Source organism: Microcaecilia unicolor, chromosome 13 (genome assembly GCF_901765095.1).
Source record: "Microcaecilia unicolor chromosome 13, aMicUni1.1, whole genome shotgun sequence".
NCBI lineage: Eukaryota > Metazoa > Chordata > Amphibia > Gymnophiona > Siphonopidae > Microcaecilia > Microcaecilia unicolor.
In genome coordinates this window covers 72,470,068-72,489,021 of record NC_044043.1, presented here as the reverse complement: position 1 = coordinate 72,489,021, position 18,954 = coordinate 72,470,068, and the positions used below count along the sequence as shown (strand labels likewise).

At 43.9% G+C, this 18,954-nt stretch overlaps 1 protein-coding gene across 5 annotated transcripts in view; it reads left to right on the top strand.

Annotated features, from left to right (window-relative positions):
* SLC35E2B (solute carrier family 35 member E2B) overlaps positions 1 to 18,954 on the top strand; it is an 89,279-nt gene that overhangs the window by 18,536 nt on the left and 51,789 nt on the right. For all 5 annotated transcript variants that reach the window (XR_003944096.1, XM_030222346.1, XM_030222342.1 and 2 more), the window contains exons 2-4: positions 7,152 to 7,193; positions 8,492 to 9,001; positions 17,723 to 17,858. Coding sequence is in view for 4 of the 5 variants with exons in the window: in XM_030222346.1 (XP_030078206.1) it covers positions 8,677 to 9,001; positions 17,723 to 17,858 (461 nt within the window). In the remaining variant the exon portion in view is untranslated. The remainder of the gene's footprint in view (positions 1 to 7,151; positions 7,194 to 8,491; positions 9,002 to 17,722; positions 17,859 to 18,954) is intronic.

Sequence of the window (18,954 nt, the reverse complement as noted above, 5' to 3'; positions counted from 1 at the left end):
TTTGCTGTATTGTTAATGTAACTGGGCAGAGTTATCCAAAAAGGTTAGGTTTTGTGTGTGTGTGTGTGGGGGTGGGGGGTTCAAACCAAGTGAAGAATGAACCTTTAACTTTTCGTTTGAATGCTGCAGCAATGTTTGATTGTTGAGTGGCTGAGCTTGACATGTTTGCCAAACTAGTGAAATGTGGTTTTTCCAGTGAAAATAAGTGGTTCTGTGTTGGAATTGTCTTTGTAACAAAAAGGGGCAGGCAGCTGTAAATAGTTTTGCTTAAAAGTACATACGATTACGGCAGTCTGTGTGAGGAGACTTTCAGATGTGCTTAGGAAATGGTAGGACCCCCTCCCCCCCCCCCCCACACACGTGTGTTTTAGATATTAGGACGTGAAGTAGGTAAGTGTGTATTGGCTTAATTGGAGTGGAGGAGTGGCCTAGTGGTTAGAGCACTGGTCTTGCAATCCAGAGGTGGCCAGTTCAAATCCCACTACTGCTCCTTGTGATCCATTGCCTCAGGTACAAACTTAGATTGTGAGCCCTCCAGGTACCTGAATGTAACTCACCTTGAGCTACTACTGAAAAAGGTGTGAGCAAAATCTTCTAAATAAATAAGTAGGTACTCAAGCCATTCCTATTATTAAGCATACTCCTTCATCGTGTTCAGTTTGGTTCTCCCCAGTCATTTTGAAACGTTGACTTCTGTGCTAGTAAATGCAAAATGCCATTGCCCTTAATTCACTGGTTCCAAACTCATCTGACTTGACATGTAGCAGAACTGAATTAGTTTACTTATTGGGAATAACTGGCAAATTTGTCGGTTCAGCTGCACACTTGGCATCATTTATTTGTCCAGAAGGGAGTTTAGTCAATATTTACTGTGTAAGTGAAGTAATCATTCTCTTCAAGGTATGGACGAACTATAAGTTTAGCTTTCCATTTATTTTTACCAGTGATGATGTGTTGATGTACACAATTTCATTTTTATCTGGTGCCTCTCAACTATATACCCTGTAGGCTTGTATGGTTTGCAATCAGTCCCAGGCAATAGAAACATGATGGCAAATAAGGGCCAAATGGCCCATCCAGTCTGCCCTTCCTCAGTAACCCTAACTCCTCCTTTTCCTAAGGGATACCACGTGCCTGTCTCATGCTTTCTTAAATTCTGACACAGTCTTCATTGCCATGACCTCCACCGGGAGGCCATTCCACGCATTCACCACACCCTTTTTCCTTGAAGGAGTATTTTCTTAGATTCCTCCTGTATTTCCTCTTGACTCCTTCCTATGCCCTCTCATTCCAGAATTTTTCTTTATTTGAAAAAGGCTCACCTCCTATATGCCACTGAGGTATTTAAACATCTCTCTCATAATCCTCTCTCTCCCGCCTCTCTTCTGGTGTATATATGTTGAGGTTCATAAGCCTGTCCCTATATGTTTTATGACTGAGACTGCCAACCAATTTAGTAACCGCCCTCTGGACCGACTCCATCCTGTTTATATCTTTCCATAGGTGCTTTCTCCAGAATTGCACACAGTACTCCTAAATGGGGCCTCACCAGAGACTTATACAAGGGCATTATCGCTTCTTCTTTTTTTTTTTTTCCTGCTGGTCATCCCTCTCCTTATGCAACTGAGCATCCTTCTGGTTTTGACCGTCACCTTTTCTACCTATTTGGCCACCTTAAATTATCAGACACAATCACCCCCAAGTCCCGCTCTTCTTTCGTACACAGAAGCACTTCACCCAATATTGTACTGTGCCCTTGGATTCTTGTGACCCAAGTGCATGACCCTGCATTTCTTAGTTGCCAATTTTCGGACCACTTTTCAAGCTTTGTTAGACAATGTTGTCCTTACAAATCTTTCTAATACAGTACTGTGATTTATTTGCTTTTATTTTCTATTTAGAGAAGGAACATATATAATGCCACAAAATTACTGTTTAACTTACCATTATCCAAGGGTATGTACAACCCAGTAGCCAGCAATAGAAGATTAAAACACAAAATTGAACAAAAAAAGAAATGTGGAAGCCAGCCAGCAGCAGCAGCAGCATTGCCATCCAACAGCCACATAATTGGTCATTTATCCGTTTCACCTCAAGAAACAACAAGGCAAAGGATCTGCAAAATCCAATATGGGAAAGAAAGCCAGCAGATCAATGTCGCAACAAAAAGATTTTATTGAAGATACCGTGTATGAACAAATCGCCCGACACAGGCCGTGTTTCGCCCACCTAGGGCTGCGTCAGGGGCTAATTTGAAACCTTCGTAAAGGGGCAAATATAGTGCATAAAAGTCAAGAAAAAAACCAGCTAAAACGGGAATCCTGTGGTCTCTAGCATACCCAAATGGACACACCATTATTGAAGCTTCTTTTTGTTGTGACATTGATCTGCTGGCTTTCTTTTCCGTTTCACCTCAAGCCTTCCATCTATCCAACATAGCATTCCATCACCAAACACCCCCCCCCCCCCCCCCCCCCCCCCGCCCAACTCAGCTTCTTTCTTTATGCCCAACATACCCTGGTTTAGGAGTAATGACTAAAATTATTCCTGTCATGGTATACATAAAACAAACCTAATTGGAAATACACTCCCTAGGAGAAAATGTAGGATTAACTCAGGAACAGTTTTGTGTGTTACGAAGAGGAAGTGCGAACAATTCACAAACTATAGAAGGCTAGAGCAGTGCTTGCCAAGACCCCATTTTACAACAGAAAACAGGCCTTTGACCCTCAGTTCCACCTATTTCTTCCACTCAGTGCCAATTTTTAATGTTGGTCAACATTGCTACTGCCAAGGCTTTTCGGAGAATTGCAGAGGACCAGGCTTTCGCAAATAAGGAAGCCCCAGAGTTCTGGAACTTATTATTGGGGGGGGGGGGGGGGGAGGGAGAGAGATTTTAACTATAAAGTATACAGACTTGTTTTTTAATTAAGGAAAATCCAGTTGCCAAATTTAATTTTATGTTGAGTTTTAAAAACCATTTAGACAAATAAACATTTTTTCTGAACAGAGGCCCTTTTCTGTGTGAGGGCTGGGCCAAATGACTGCTAGCCAAACTGCCCCCCCCTTCCTGTGTTGTAGCATCCTGTTGGACTGTGTGGGCTGATTCCACTCTCATATTTATTATTATTAATAATAATTTGTAGTTGTGGTTGTTGGATTATTTGTAGTAAATAATTAGCAGATTTGAGTACACACAGCTTCAGCTTTAGAAATGTTAATTTCTTTCTTCATCTCTCTCTCATTCACCCCTGAATAATTCACTGCTGAGTCACTTTAAAGTTGAATTAACAAAACATCTGTTTACTCACAGTTTGTAGTTAGATTATAATCAGACAGGCTTATATATACATAATACTATACATTTGTCTTATCAGCTCCTTCCATGTGCTTAGATGGTAATGGATGCTCACACCACCATAGATCCTCTCAGGTTAGGAGAGATCATGAGCTCCATGTGCTCCATGTGCTGCATCTGCTGCATCTAACCCCCACAGGAAGTTACATAGCTGTGTGACCTCTCTAAGTAATTCACATCAGAGGTCACAGAGTAATCACAGAGAAAAGATTGCTGACAGGCAATGCATGTTAAAAATACAATACATTCCAACAGTGGTCAGCACCCCAAATAAAGATTTTGCAACCCTCTTTGGGGCCATGAACTGCTGGGCCAGAGGCACCTGCTCAGGAATGAGGGGGAAAGGGGATTTTTTTTTTTTTTAATTTTTAAAGTACAGTTTCAAAGACATGCCCAGATTGGCTCAGCTGAAAACTGCTCCCTTGGCCTGCCCAAAAGTCTTTACAGCGGTTTCCATAGCATGTATACTTTCAGCCAGATTTAAAAGTTGAGTTATGTACTTTCAAGCTTCAAAGTATGGTATTTATTTTCTAGATTGTTTTATTTTCTGGTTTGTTTGTTTAGTGGAACCTGGAAATGCATAAGTGGTTCAAGGCAGGTGTTGGACATATAGGGGCTTAGTGTAGAAACTGGGAAGGGGGTCCAAAAGCCCACTTCTCCCCTTCAGTGTAAGACTGTATTGGTTTGCCCAATTTTGAAGACATTGTCAGGGTGTGACTGACTCGGTGCTTGGAGTCCCCTGGGTTCCCTGACACAAAGAACTCCGACCTGGCTCCACCGTTTTTCCAGATTTAATCAGACATTCCACCACAGAACACAGATTGAGCTTCCCCAGATGTAGTTGCTTAATGGTATCCAGTCTTGCTTCTCTCCACATCCAAGAAGCCTGGACTGCTATCACCTTTCCCAGAAACTGCAGGTTGGCTAAGTTCGTAGAGGGTAGGAACTCCCCTCCCTCATGAGCGAGAAAAAAAAAAAACTAAGAAAAATAAATGCAGTCCTGGCTTTCATCCCTAATGCCTGTAGGGCCCAGTTGAGAAAACCCAGTGCTCTTTCTCCCCAAAGTTCAGAGGGGTACAGCTTATTTTACAGTTCTAAATCAGTTCAGACTCAGTTCATCATAAAGGTTATCCTCTCCAACAAAAAGGAAAAAAAACTTTCTAGCCCTGGGCTTACTAGTGCTTAACCTGGCAAGGACAGCTTCCTCCCATTCAGCGTTTCTAATACATTATCCCTCCCCTAGCTGTCAGGGTTTCAACGAAAAATTAATGCAAACAGTTCGCTCTAACAAAACTGGGTGGTACTCTGGATCTATTAAGGACTCAGAGCTCTACTTCCATGCTGTCCTCAGCCACATCCTGGGATTGCTCATGGTTCCATAAGGCACCGACTTCAATCATGTCCATTGGTTCAACCACCGCCTCATCCTAGATTCTCTAGAACTTCCTTTTCTTGCCCCAGAGGTGCTCACCCTCCTACTCCCTGTTTCCATGATGCCTTGGCCCTCCAAAAACTCGAAAATTAATAAAATAACATTGCAAAAAAATGCGAGTGTAGAGACTCACGGTGCTGCACTCTCTCCCACAAACCCCCACACTCCACACTACCAGACCGACCCATCCGCCTCCTCATGTGCAAGGATCCACTCGTTGCAGTGGCACTGAAGCCCTCACCGCACCAGCTGACACTGACAAGAACTCCAACGCCAGCAGACACACATAGACCGCCAGGCTGGATAATTGCACATCCAGTTGATTGGCGTTCGGATAATCAGCATCGTACTGTAGATGAAGATAAGGGGCTGGGGGTATAGAGTTGGGGTGGGAGCTTAATTAGGAAGATGACGTTATCAAAGTATAGATCTTTTGTTGTTTTTGTCATCTGTGGGGATGGGAGGGTTTTTGATTTGGGAAGTAGGGACAAAGAGAGAACCTGCTTAGATTATGTAAACCACTTTGGTTGTACCATAGATAGGCAGTATATCATGTCCATGACCTTTTACCCTTTAGGTCTTCTATGAGATTTGCAGTTTTGTAATCAGTAATGTTGGAATGTGTAGTGCTCAAGTAAACCTATTGAATAATTTAAATAATTGTTTATAGATGTTATAATCAGGACATAAACTGCACGTGAGCATTGTGGAGCGCTGTAAGAATCCAAATCCTCCGCAGCTGTTCATTAAGTGTGGTCCAGTGGGGGAGTGGACTGTGATGGGGAGATTTGGTTGGTTGGTTGGGTGGCAAGTGTTTGTAAATTATATAAAATTGTGTTATCTATTCTTCTGCAGATATATTTTTGTTTAATAAAAATGTTATAAAATAATAAAAGTAGGTCCCAGCAGTTATGTTTATTCAGACTTAACCTAATACCACCCTTTGTACAAGGCAATCAGAGTGGTTTACCACCAGAATCTAGGAAATGTCAAATGCTTGGGAGAATAGATGAGTTTTTAAGGGTCTTTTGAACTTGGTATAAGATGCCTGTAACTGAAGGGAAGAAGGCAGAGAATTTGAGGGTGTTGGAACCAGAAAAAAGAAAGCCAAATGTCTTGTATTGTCCAAATGAGCACAGGACACAGTCCAAATCACCAGCCAAAAGTCAGAGGGAGGATCGGAGAGCCCGGGGGGGGTGGGGGGGTCGTAAGGAATTGTAAGGGAGCTCAGGGTGGCATAGACTCTATAGAGGGGCCCTATGAACTAGAGTCAGGAACAATCCTGAATCGGACAAGAAACCAGTGATAGCAGAACAGCAGGGGGAGACAGGATTGAATTTCTGCAGATGACAGAGGATACAAATAGTGGTTATTCTGAACAGACTGTAAGTGCTTACACTCAAGCTCTGCTTAACACTTCATTACAGTAGTTGCTACTATTTGAGATTCTGGAATGCTGCTACTATTTGAAGATTCTACATGGAATGTTGCTAGTGGAGGAGTGGCCTAGTGGTTTGTGCAGCGGACTTTGATCCTGGGCAACTGGGTTTCATTCCCACTGCAGCTCCTTGTGACTCTGGGCAAGTCAACCCTTCATTGCCCCAGGTACAAATAAGTGCCTGTATATACTAAGTAAACAGCCACAGAAAGGCGGTATATCAAGTCCCGTTCCCCTTCCATACCTGCTATAGGCCTATGAAATGATGCACAAAGTTGGAAGGCTCTATATCCCGTGATGGTTTTACCAGAAATGTGGGTGGACTCCCAAGCAGATTGTCAGGGATGTTTCATAATAAGTAATTGTAGGGCCTGCTGAATAGAGGAACAGATTGTAGTCCTCTGCGTTTCCTGATTCTTATGTAATCCTCACTGGACTTTTGTTTGTGATGAGCAGTGGCCACTTATCACCCTTACTACATCAAGGATCTTTCTGTTGCTTATTGTATTTTTAATGTTGCTGTGCTTAGGCATTGAGTCATAAAGCCTGGGGCTTAGAGTAGAATAAACAGAACCAGCTGTGAAAAAAGGTAATACTTCTTTTGTTAATATATAGATTTCTTTTTTTCTTCAATAAATTGCAGAGTGACTAAAAGTAAGCACACAACAAAGTCAACCCCACACAACTCAGGACTAGAATCTTCTCTCCCCCCCCCCCCCCCCCCACCACTTTGCCCATTCTTCACTGGGCTTCCTCTCATTTGTGGCACCGTGAATCTGTAGCACGGCTTTGTAAAAGAAGCCCATAATCTGGCAACTGGCCACCTACAAATTAGGTAACTAAAAAAAATAAAAAGAAAGAAAAAGAAGTTAAACTTGTTCAGCTACTTTCTGTCACCACCGTTTTCTCTTTGACTTTTACAGTTTGCTGCTAGTTGAAGAGATGCACCGACTTAGCAGGAAAAGGTAAGAGTCCTCGTTTTTTCTGATCCGTACAGATGTGCAAACTTTCATGCAGTTCAGTTGTAGAAGCCTTTAGCAAGGACTGTGGGCATTAAGTCAGCTGTTCATGACCCCATTGCACAGAATTTTAGGTGGGACCTTGGAGAAAGATCTGTCATATTTAATCATTTTTATTTCACTTTTATAGTTGCAGTTAGTTATTCAACAGAAAGCACGTACTGCCATCGCTGTTATAACGGGGACCCTGTCTATGGGTAGATTACTAGAGAATTATTTATTGTAGGTCCAGGTCTTCTACTAGAAAGAGAGAGGTCATGTCTGAATTCATAAGAACAAATACAGACTTTTGTGTGATGCTTTAGATGAGCAACTCTTCAACTCTTCTCGTAAATTTGGCATTTGTAAAACCTGTCAGATTAATTGCATTGGAAACTTGGGGGCTGAAAAATGGCTTGCGGTTGTGTAGGTGCAGGTTTTGGGTGCGCGCCTGTAAAAAAAAGGCCTTTTAAAAATTTTTGATGAAATGGACGTGCGGCAAAATTAAAATTGCTGCATGTCCATTTTGGATCTGAAACCTTACCGCTAGCCATTGACCTAGCGGTAAAGACTCGCTTGATAACCGTGGGTAATGACCTGCGCGCACCAAATGCCATTACGCATGCGTGAAAATAAAAAATATTTTTCAGACGCACGTATCTGATGCGCGCCAAAAATGAAATTACAGCAACAGCCACGCGGTAGTCAGGCTGTAACTCCATTTTGGCGCTCGTAGACGCTTACACGGCTTAGTAAAAGGACCCTTTGGGTTCTTCATTATTGACTGAGCAGGCAAAGCATAGGTGGCAGAAGGGCGGTCGTTGGATGCGCATAGCTCTCTCAAGGTAGGAGAGGGCACATTACCTTCCATGTCATTGCTGAGATGACCACTATCAGGGGTGCCAGCTTTCCAGAAAATGTTATAACAGTGCAGAAAATACATGACCAGAGAAGAGGGTAGGACACCTGTAGGAACATTTTATTTGAAATTTTTGTTTTTATTTTAATGATTTTATGTATGTTTTTGTTGTCGATCTGCTTTGTGTATCTTACTCTCAATTTGCATAAATGTACTTCTTGCACTGTAGCTTTACTACAGTTTTATATAAGCCACTTTGAGCCTGCAATCAGTGGGAAAATGTGGGATACAAAAACTATAAATTTGTGAATAAGTCGGTTATCTAAGAAACATTTTGGTTACTGCGGAACACTCATGAAAAGGTTAGTGTGATTTTTACCTGTCTGTTAACTGTTTTCTCTCATAGGACATAACTGGAGACCAGAAACTGCCTTTTGAAGCTCCAAAAAAGATGTTGGCTGGGGGACCTTCTATAGTTTTATGGGACCTAGAAGCTGCAGGACTAATTACATAAGGGTGTATTCTCTTCAGTGATCTCCATGCCCCATTGTATATCAAGCCCGGAAACCTTGTCTGTCTCTTGATGCCATCATGTCTTCTGTAACTGCTGCACAGACTTCAACAGATTCCGGGGCTCTCCATACTGAAGAGAATCCCAAAGGCAAAGCCCAGCTCCAGCTGAGCACGGTTTTCGCAAATCGGAGCGAAAAGATTATACTTGCCCGGAGTGACAGTGTGTCCGAGGAGCGTGTGCTGAAGATAACCATCACTGAAACCACAGTCATTGAGTCTGATTTAGGCATATGGAATTCCCGAGCTCTCATCTACCTCACCCTGTGGTTCTTCTTCAGTTTCTGTACACTCTTCCTGAATAAGTATATCCTGACACTCTTAGAAGGAGAGCCCAGCATGCTAGGTAATTTCTGGTTCCTTTTTTAAACTGTGTGTCATTTTATTGTAGCATTTTAAGAGCCATGTTTGGGAAGAGCTAGAATCTCTGCAGGCTGGGATGCTTTTTAAGTGGCAAGTACAGTAGATCAAACTGGGGTGAGAATATTAAACAATGCCCAACTGTACAAAATATATAAGTTCTCAAAATCAATATATATATAAAGAAGCTAAACTTCAAAAATTGGAAGGAAAAAGCCTCAAAGAGCTCCAGGGCGTTACAGACCTTTGGAGCTGAAACACAACCCTGAGGCGCTGTGGGGAGGACACATGGGAGGGGGAGGAGAAGGAAACGGGAAAACGAAACACAGGGGGGACCGGGAAGGACGCCAACAGACGGAGGGGGGGCCCCTGCAGCACACTCTCATTCTCAAACACACACTCTCACACACACACTCGCACATTCACTCTTTTTCTCTCTCTCTCTCTCTCTCTCTCTCACACACACTCACTCTCAAACATAGTAACATAGTAGATGACGGCAGAAAAAGACCTGCATGGTCCATCTAGTCTGCCCAAGATAAACTCATATCTTGAATTTGTACCTGTCTTTTTCAGGGCACAGACCGTATAAGTCTGCCCAGCAGTATTTCCCGCCTCCCAACCACCAGTCCCGTCTCCCATCACCGGCTCTGGTACAGACCGTATAAGTCTGCCCTCCCCTATCCTAGCCTCCCAACCACCAACCCCTCTTCCCCCCACCTGCTCCGCCACCCAATTTCAGCAAAGCTTCTGAGGATCCATTCCTGCTGCACAGGATTCCTTTATGCATATCCCACGCATGTTTGAATTCCGTTACCGTTTTCATCTCCACCACCTCCCGCGGGAGGGCATTCCAAGCATCCACCACCCTCTCCGTGAAAAAAATACTTCCTGACATCTTTTTTGAGTCTGCCCCCCTTCAATCTCATTTCATGTCCTCTCGTTCTACCGCCTTCCCATCTCCGGAAAAGATTTTTTTGCGGATTAATACCTTTCAAGTATTTGAACGTCTGTATCATATCACCCCTGTTCCTCCTTTCCTCCAGGGTATACATGTTCAGGTCAGCAAGTCTTTGGTCATACGTCTTGGAACGCAAATGCCATACCATTCTCGTAGCTTTTCTTTGCACCGCTTCCATTTTTTTAACATCCTTCACAAGGTACGGCCTCCAAAACTGAACACAATACTCCAGGTGGGGCCTTACCAACGACTTGTACAGGGGCATCAACACTTCCTTTCTTCTGCTGATCACACCTCTCTCTATACAGCCTAGCAACCTTCTCGCTACGGCCACCGCCCTGTCACACTGTTTCGTCGCCTTCAGATCCTCGGATACTATCACCCCAAGATCCCTCTCCCCCTCAGTACCTATCAGACTCTCCCCACCTAACACATACGTCTCTCGTGGGTTTCTACTCCCTAAAACATACACACTACAATGAAAACCTTGCTAGCGCCCGTTTCATTGCTCTCAGAAACGGGCCTTTTTTACTAGTAGATATACAGTGGTGGAAATAAGTATTTGATCCCTTGCTGATTTTGTAAGTTTGCCCACTGACAAAGACATGAGCAGCCCATAATTGAAGGGTAGGTTATTGGTAACAGTGAGAGATAGCACATCACAAATTAAATCCGGAAAATCACATTGTGGAAAGTATATGAATTTATTTGCATTCTGCAGAGGGAAATAAGTATTTGATCCCCCACCAACCAGTAAGAGATCTGGCCCCTACAGACCAGGTAGATGCTCCAAATCAACTCGTTACCTGCATGACAGACGGCTGTCGGCAATGGTCACCTGTATGAAAGACACCTGTCCACAGACTCAGTGAATCAGTCAGACTCTAACCTCTACAAAATGGCCAAGAGCAAGGAGCTGTCTAAGGATGTCAGGGACAAGATCATACACCTGCACAAGGCTGGAATGGGCTACAAAACCATCAGTAAGACGCTGGGCGAGAAGGAGACAACTGTTGGTGCCATAGTAAGAAAATGGAAGAAGTACAAAATGACTGTCAATCGACAAAGATCTGGGGCTCCACGCAAAATCTCACCTCGTGGGGTATCCTTGATCATGAGGAAGGTTAGAAATCAGCCTACAACTACAAGGGGGGAACTTGTCAATGATCTCAAGGCAGCTGGGACCACTGTCACCACGAAAACCATTGGTAACACATTACGACATAACGGATTGCAATCCTGCAGTGCCCGCAAGGTCCCCCTGCTCCGGAAGGCACATGTGACGGCCCGTCTGAAGTTTGCCAGTGAACACCTGGATGATGCCGAGAGTGATTGGGAGAAGGTGCTGTGGTCAGATGAGACTTTGGCATGAACTCAACTCGCCGTGTTTGGAGGAAGAGAAATGCTGCCTATGACCCAAAGAACACCGTCCCCACTGTCAAGCATGGAGGTGGAAATGTTATGTTTTGGGGGTGTTTCTCTGCTAAGGGCACAGGACTACTTCACCGCATCAATGGGAGAATGGATGGGGCCATGTACCGTACAATTCTGAGTGACAACCTCCTTCCCTCCGCCAGGGCCTTAAAAATGGGTCGTGGCTGGGTCTTCCAGCACGACAATGACCCAAAACATACAGCCAAGGCAACAAAGGAGTGGCTCAGGAAGAAGCACATTAGGGTCATGGAGTGGCCTAGCCAGTCACCAGACCTTAATCCCATTGAAAACTTATGGAGGGAGCTGAAGCTGCGAGTTGCCAAGCGACAGCCCAGAACTCTTAATGATTTAGAGATGATCTGCAAAGAGGAGTGGACCAAAATTCCTCCTGACATGTGTGCAAACCTCATCATCAACTACAGAAGACGTCTGACCGCTGTGCTTGCCAACAAGGGTTTTGCCACCAAGTATTAGGTCTTGTTTGCCAGAGGGATTAAATACTTATTTCCCTCTGCAGAATGCAAATAAATTCATATACTTTCCACAATGTGATTTTCCGGATTTAATTTGTGATGTGCTATCTCTCACTGTTACCAATAACCTACCCTTCAATTATGGGCTGCTCATGTCTTTGTCAGTGGGCAAACTTACAAAATCAGCAAGGGATCAAATACTTATTTCCACCACTGTATAAAGCATCCTCCATCCTCAAATGATTTACAAAAAAACTTCGACTTAGCTTAATTTATCTGTTTACTTGTCGGACCCAGGGGATCAACTGCCCAGTTGATCCCCTGGGTCCGACAAGTAAAAAGATAAATTAAGCTTTGCATCCTTATCATCCATGCCAGACCAGTCCAGATGAGGGTGTTATGTCCCTCTGCCAGCAGGTGAAGCCAGAGAAAAACAGCTCAGAGCTGATTTAACTCCCCAGATGTGGGGCTGGTGCTGAGTTGTTATGACTCACCTGCAGTGAATCGCCTTCCTTTTTTGTTTTCTTTCAAGATACAGCTGGAAGCAAGAGGAAGAGAACATGTATCGGGTGCCTGGTTGTTTTGGTTGTTTGCCTTCTCCCAAGCCACACTGAACTGCCATGATCTTACCTGCAGCGTGCCACCGCCTTTTTTTTTCCCCCCAGTGGAGGGAAAGAGGGGAAGTGTGATCATTTCAGACCTTGACCTAGTCCAAATCCAATACAGCACTATAGGGAGAGTAGAAGGCAGGCAGAGAAGAAATTATGCTGTCAACAGCTCCTGCTGTCAGATCCACTAAGGAAGAAATATCATCTGGCACCATCTGGTACTGGATCCATTGATATGTGAACTCGGCCTCTGAATGATTATGTTTCAAAGGGGGAAGGAAGTCTGCTCTAAAAGGCTCTTGCCTGCAGCATCCCCTGAATTCAGTTATATGCTCAATGAGAATCTGGGCTTACAGCCTTTCCAGGAGTAGCCTACTCATATTTGCTGTAGCAGGCCACATGTGTGCACCAACCATTTGCTGGAGCCAGAGAAATACTGAGGAACTGAAGGAAGCACCAGTAGTAGTGAAGTCAGCTCTGAGCTGTTTTTTCTCTGACTCCTTTTGGCAGGGAGACACAACTCATTCATCTGGACTGGTCTGACAGAACTCAAGGAAAGGAAATGAACAAGTAGGTCCAAATTTCACCTTACTTCATCAGTGAGAAATCTGGGACTGATGTGATATACACAGTTTTTTGATATGTGATTGAGTGGTAGACAAATTCACCTAAACTTTTCAGCCATACCTATTATGGAGTCTATACTGAGCAGAACTAGAATGTTTCTCTTTATAGCTCGCTGTAGAAAAATTCTGGTATTACCTCAGTAGTTGCAACACAAAATCCATCCACTCCAGGTTATTTATAAAGGGACACAAAGTCCTGCAAATAAGCTACTCAGACCCTATGTACAAAACGTTCCATACCATAACAGTGCCAACTTTCAAGACACTAATATTAAGAATTGTATTTTAAAAAGGCAGAACATCAGGTATAGAACACGATGCAGTTAATGGAAAAGCTGAACAAGTTCGACTGCTATAGATCTCCACACAGAAACTTACATGTCAGCAGAATCCCTCAGTTCAGCCACACATACAGACCAACCCTCACCAATTACAGAATAAGGGACCGAATATTAGAAATGGAAATCCAGAGAAGTCACAGTCTCTGTGAGTAGTACGACACAGGAGAAATAAATAAGTGCATTTTCTCTTATTCTCAGCAAAATACCATAATAGAAGAAATGCAGGTTATCAAAACTGGAATTTTTTCAAATTAATAAAAACTAAAAATATATCTCTACCTTTAACCACTGCTGTTTTTAAGTAGGGCGCTCCCAGTCTCTTTCCACTCACCATTTTTGTTCTCCTAAATCCTTTTCCAAAGTCTCCTTTTTATTTCTTCCGTCTTCCTTCCTTCTCTATACCTGTCTCTTGACATTGATCTTTCCTTTTCATTTTTGTTTTCCATTTCTCTCTTCTGTACCTCTCTATCAACTCATAATTAGATTTCACCTTTCCTTTCATTGCTTCTGTCCACCCTCAAGTCCTCTATCTCCCTTTCACCATCTTTTAGGTAACTACTTTCATTCAGTCTTCCTCTCTCACTCCTCCCCAGCCATGCCAGTATCTCTCTCACTCCTTGCTGTCCTTGCTGAGCCTACAGTTTCCTATCTGTCTTTGAGCCCTTATATACTTCTGCCTTTAACTGTCACTCATTCTCCCACCCTGGCTTCCAGCCCTCTCTTCTGTGTATCCCATACTTAACTTTCCATACCCCTTTTCATTTCTTCTCCAGTTCCTCACTTTCTGTCTTCCGTTCACAGACCGATCCCTTTCTTCTTACCTTCTCTAGCGCCTCCACACCCTTCATAGTTTCACACCATCTGCCAACCCTACTCAACCTTTTTTTATAACTTGCCTCAAATACCCTTACCCTTACATGTATCCCACCCAGTTGCCTTGACCTTCCTGCCTAGTCATTCTCTTGGTCCCTACACCCACCATCTCCAAACCCTATTTAGTCACAAGGTCCCCACTTGCCTTCTCAGTTGTCTTGAGACCCCACTTAGTACATGAGTTCCTGTTCTTTTTTTTTGTCACTAAATTTATACCTAATCTGAAACCTGAAAATCATTTTTCTAGGGGGTGGGCACCTGCCACCCACCACCCCTACAGTTCTCCTTCCTTGAGACCACTGCGAAGTGTCTCATACCTTCTCTGTCATGCCCCCCAGGCTTGCACTCTCTCTCTTGACCCCCTCCCTAGGCTCCCCACCCATATGCTTACCCTCTCTTTCAACATCCCTTATTTTAAGGCTCACCCTCTCCATTTTGATCAAAGTTGGCACAAGAAGATGCGAAGGGAACGGGCCTTCTCCTCTGCTGCCAGCAGTGGTGGCAGTGGTTGTGGCCACAGGGGAGGGAGGAGGATGTAGCATCTTCAGCCCAGGCTGGTGGCGGTGGTGATCACAGTGGGAGCACAGGTAGGTTCAGGATACAGTGCAGCTGACTGGGGGCGGGGAGCAGATATGTAACATTCCTAGCCTGGGCTTGTAGTGGCAGTGATCATGGGGGGTGAGAGGTGCACAGAATTAAGAAGTGGTTTTAGGGATTTCAAGTACCTGGTGTACTCTCCCTAGCTTGCATATACAGGTGGTCATTAAGGAAAGTATGGGCTTGCTTTCTGGTCAAATTTTGGATGACGTACTATACCTCCCAACTCATGGTGGTGACACACTGATGTGTCTCTATGTACTTGTTGAAGTATTGCCATAAACTTAGGGCCAAGCACCTGTCTAAACAGCCAAGTTTTTATTTTCTTTCCAAAAGACAAATAATTCTTTTCCAAACACAATTCCAAACGATAAGAAATTCCATAAACTAGGGCCGATAAGCACAAAAGACAGCGGTGGGGGTATTGGAAATCTACTAGGATCTCTTCTGGAAAAGTTGCAAACCTGGTGTAATAGAACTGTTTCAGATGCTCATTTATATCAGAAAATGACAAGTCTATGAGAGAGATACATTTTTACAATGCTTTCAAGTGCTTTAAAATGACCTTAATGGGGTAATTCAGGCCTTTTTGCATGTATGTAGCCTCTTATAAAATACCAGCCAGTGTAAAAAGCACATGCTTTGACATGGTGATGTGTACTTTGCAGGTAGGCATGTGCAGGGTTTGAGTTTGGGCAGAGCATGCAAATGCACTGCTGCTAGATTGCTCTGCAAATAAAGAAATTTGATCATAGTACTCCTTTAAAAAAAAAAAAAACAACTCCATTGGCTTCCAGTAAAATATTGGGTACAATTCAAAATTCTTCTCCTTACCCATTAGGTTTTGCATACAGCTAAACCCTCTTAGCTATCTTCTGCAATCGTCCCATACACTCCAGCTCTGGCGTTTCTGTCATTAGATCCCAATCATTTGGTCTTGCCTTCTCCTAGGGCTGCACGTCATGAATCCACCAGGACAGCGGCTTTTTATTTTCTGGTGCTTTGCCTATGGAACAGTCTGCATTCAGACCTTAGATCTGAAATTTCATTATTGCATTTTATAAAGCCCTATTGAAATCCCATTTTTTTTTCCATTTAGTTTTCAATGACCCTTCAGGTTGAGCAATTTTGCTGTTATTTCCTTGAAACGGTGTAAGTGCAGTTTGTTTATAAACAAAATGATAAATATCATATTGTTTTATACAGTGTGGCTGAAATTCTTGATGAGCGTGCCTTTCCTTTCATAAAATGGAGTTCTTTTCCCTGCCATGTTTTTTTAATATTGTAATTAGAAATCGCTTTGACCTTCTTAAGAAATGCGTTATCATGTGTTTGACTTGTTTTTATAAAAATGACCTAAAATAAGTGTCTGAAAATGCACTTCCCTTATAAAATTACTCTACGGGGCAACCCAGAATTACCGCCGCCCAACTCTGGTGCCGGCGGTAGTTTCACCCCCAGCAGCATGCCATTTTCAGCGCTACAGAAAAGCAGGTCTGATTTTCTAGCACAGGGGTTACCTGGCAGTAATCACTGCCCGGTTACCGCTGGGTTAGCACAGGCGCTCATACTACCACTACTACTTAGCATTTCTATAGCGCTGCCAGGGTTACGCAGCGCTGTACAAGTTTAAACACGGGGAGGGACAGTCCCTGCTCAAGAGAGCTTACAATCTAACGGATCTAACCTTAACGGGTGGAGGTAAATGCTCGTAAGTGCTCCCCTTGAAACGCGGAAAGTGTGAACTTACCACATTTTGGCCTTTTTACACGCTGGGATATAAAGGGCCTGGACACACACCAAAAACAGCCGCCACCACTAGCACAGGGCCCCTTACATGTCTGTAAAACTCAGGGCTTTTTGTTGAGGGGGTACTGAGTACCGGCACCATTGTCTGCTAAAATTGACCCATGGTCCCCAAGTTTTAATGAAAGAGCTCAAGCTCTACACACCAATTCTGCCTTGTCATAGATTCTGTGACTGGTTGCAGGGGGCCTGGCTGTTATGGGGTGGGTCCCTCAGTAATCACCTCACCCCTGAAGGGGTGGCCTGGAATTTGAGTACCGGCACCTTTTCCATTGTCTGCTAAGATTGACCCATGGTCCCCAAGTTTTAATGAAAGAGCTCAAGCTCTACACACCAATTCTGCCTTGTCATAGATTCTGTGACTGGTTGCAGGGGGGCCTGGCTGTTATGGGGTGGGTCCCTCAGTAATCACCTCACCCCTGAAGGGTGGCCTGGAATTTGAGTACCGGCACCTTTTCCATTGTCTGCTAAGATTGACCCATGGTCCCCAAGTTTTAATGAAAGAGCTCAAGCTCTACACACCAATTCTGCCTTGTCATAGATTCTGTGACTGGTTGCAGGGGGGCCTGGCTGTTATGGGGTGGGTCCCTCAGTAATCACCTCACCCCTGAAGGGTGGCCTGGAATTTGAGTACCGGCACCTTTTCCATTGTCTGCTAAGATTGACCCATGGTCCCCAAGTTTTAATGAAAGAGCTCAAGCTCTACACACCAATTCTGCCTTGTCATAGATTCTGTGACTGGTTGCAGGGGGCCTGGCTGTTATGGGGTGGGTCCCTCAGTGATCACCCCACCCCTGAAGGGTGGCCTGGCATTGGAGTATCGGCACCTTTTTCACTAGAAAAAACGCACTGGTAAAAGTATTGTGGAGGCCTGAGCTTAGGGAGGGTTGCAGTGGTTTCATTAAAGGAAGAGGTTTGATTTTCCAGTTTTGCCAGTCTCACTAGTGTGTTGCCACCTCTCATTTCTGCTTTCTCATTTGTTTTGTAGGTGCTGTTCAGATGCTCATGACCACGTTCATTGGCTGTGTAAAGCTCTTTGTACCATGCTGTTTCTATCAACATAAAGCACGCCTCTCCTACCCTCCTAATTTTTTAATGACTATGCTCTTTGTTGGGGTGATGAGGTAAATTCTCCTTCCAGAAGACATTTTTGCATTTTGAAGCAGTGAATAGCGTCTTATGAGTGTACTGTACATTTTTCATGTTCTGTTGTCTAAAAAATGCAATTCAAAATGCATTTAAGTAAAGAGTTGTTTTTACTGATATAGTGCTTCTATCCATAGGAAAGAATAATGATAGAAATATTCAAAAAGTAATTAAGAAACCCCAAAATTCTCATTTGCAGTCTTCATACCCTGATTCAGTATTTTGTGGAAGCAGTAGCAGCCATGAGTTGTTTAGGATAAATATGCACAAACTTAGCTCAATGGGATAGTAACATAGTAACATAGTAGATGACGGCAGAAAAAGACCTGCATGGTCAATCCAGTCTGCCCAAGACAAACTCATATGTGTATACCTTACCTTGAATTTGTACCTGTCCTTTTCAGGGCACAGACCATATAAGTCTGCCCAGCAGTATTTCCCACCTCCCAACCACCAGTCCCGCCTCCCATCACCGGCTCTGGTACAGACCGTATAAGTCTGCCCTCCCCTATCCTCTCCTCCCAATCACCACCCCCTCTTCCCCCCACCTGCTCCGCCACCCAATTTCAGCTAAGCTTCTGAGGATCCATTCCTTCTGCACAGGATTCCTCTATGCATATCCCACGCATGTTTGAACTCCGTTACCGTTTTCATCTCCACCACCTCCCGCGGGAGGGCATTCCAAGCGTCCACCACCCTCTCCGTGAAAAAATACTTCCTGACATCTTCCCTGAGTCTGCCCCCCTTCAATCTCATTTCATGTCCTCTTGTTCTACCGCCTTCCCATCTCTGGAAAAGATTTGTTTGCGGATTAATACCTTTCAAATATTTGAACGTCTGTATCTTATATCACCCCTGTTCCTCCTTTCCTCCAGGGTGTACATGTTCAGGTCAGCAAGCCTCTCTTCATACGTCTTGGAACGTAAATCCCATACCATCCTCGTAGCTTTTCTTTGCACCGCTTCCATTTTTTTAACATCCTTCGCAAGGTATGGCCTCCAAAACTGAACACAGTACTCCAGGTGAGGCCTCACCAACGTCTTATACAGGGGCATTAAGACCCCCTTTCTTCTG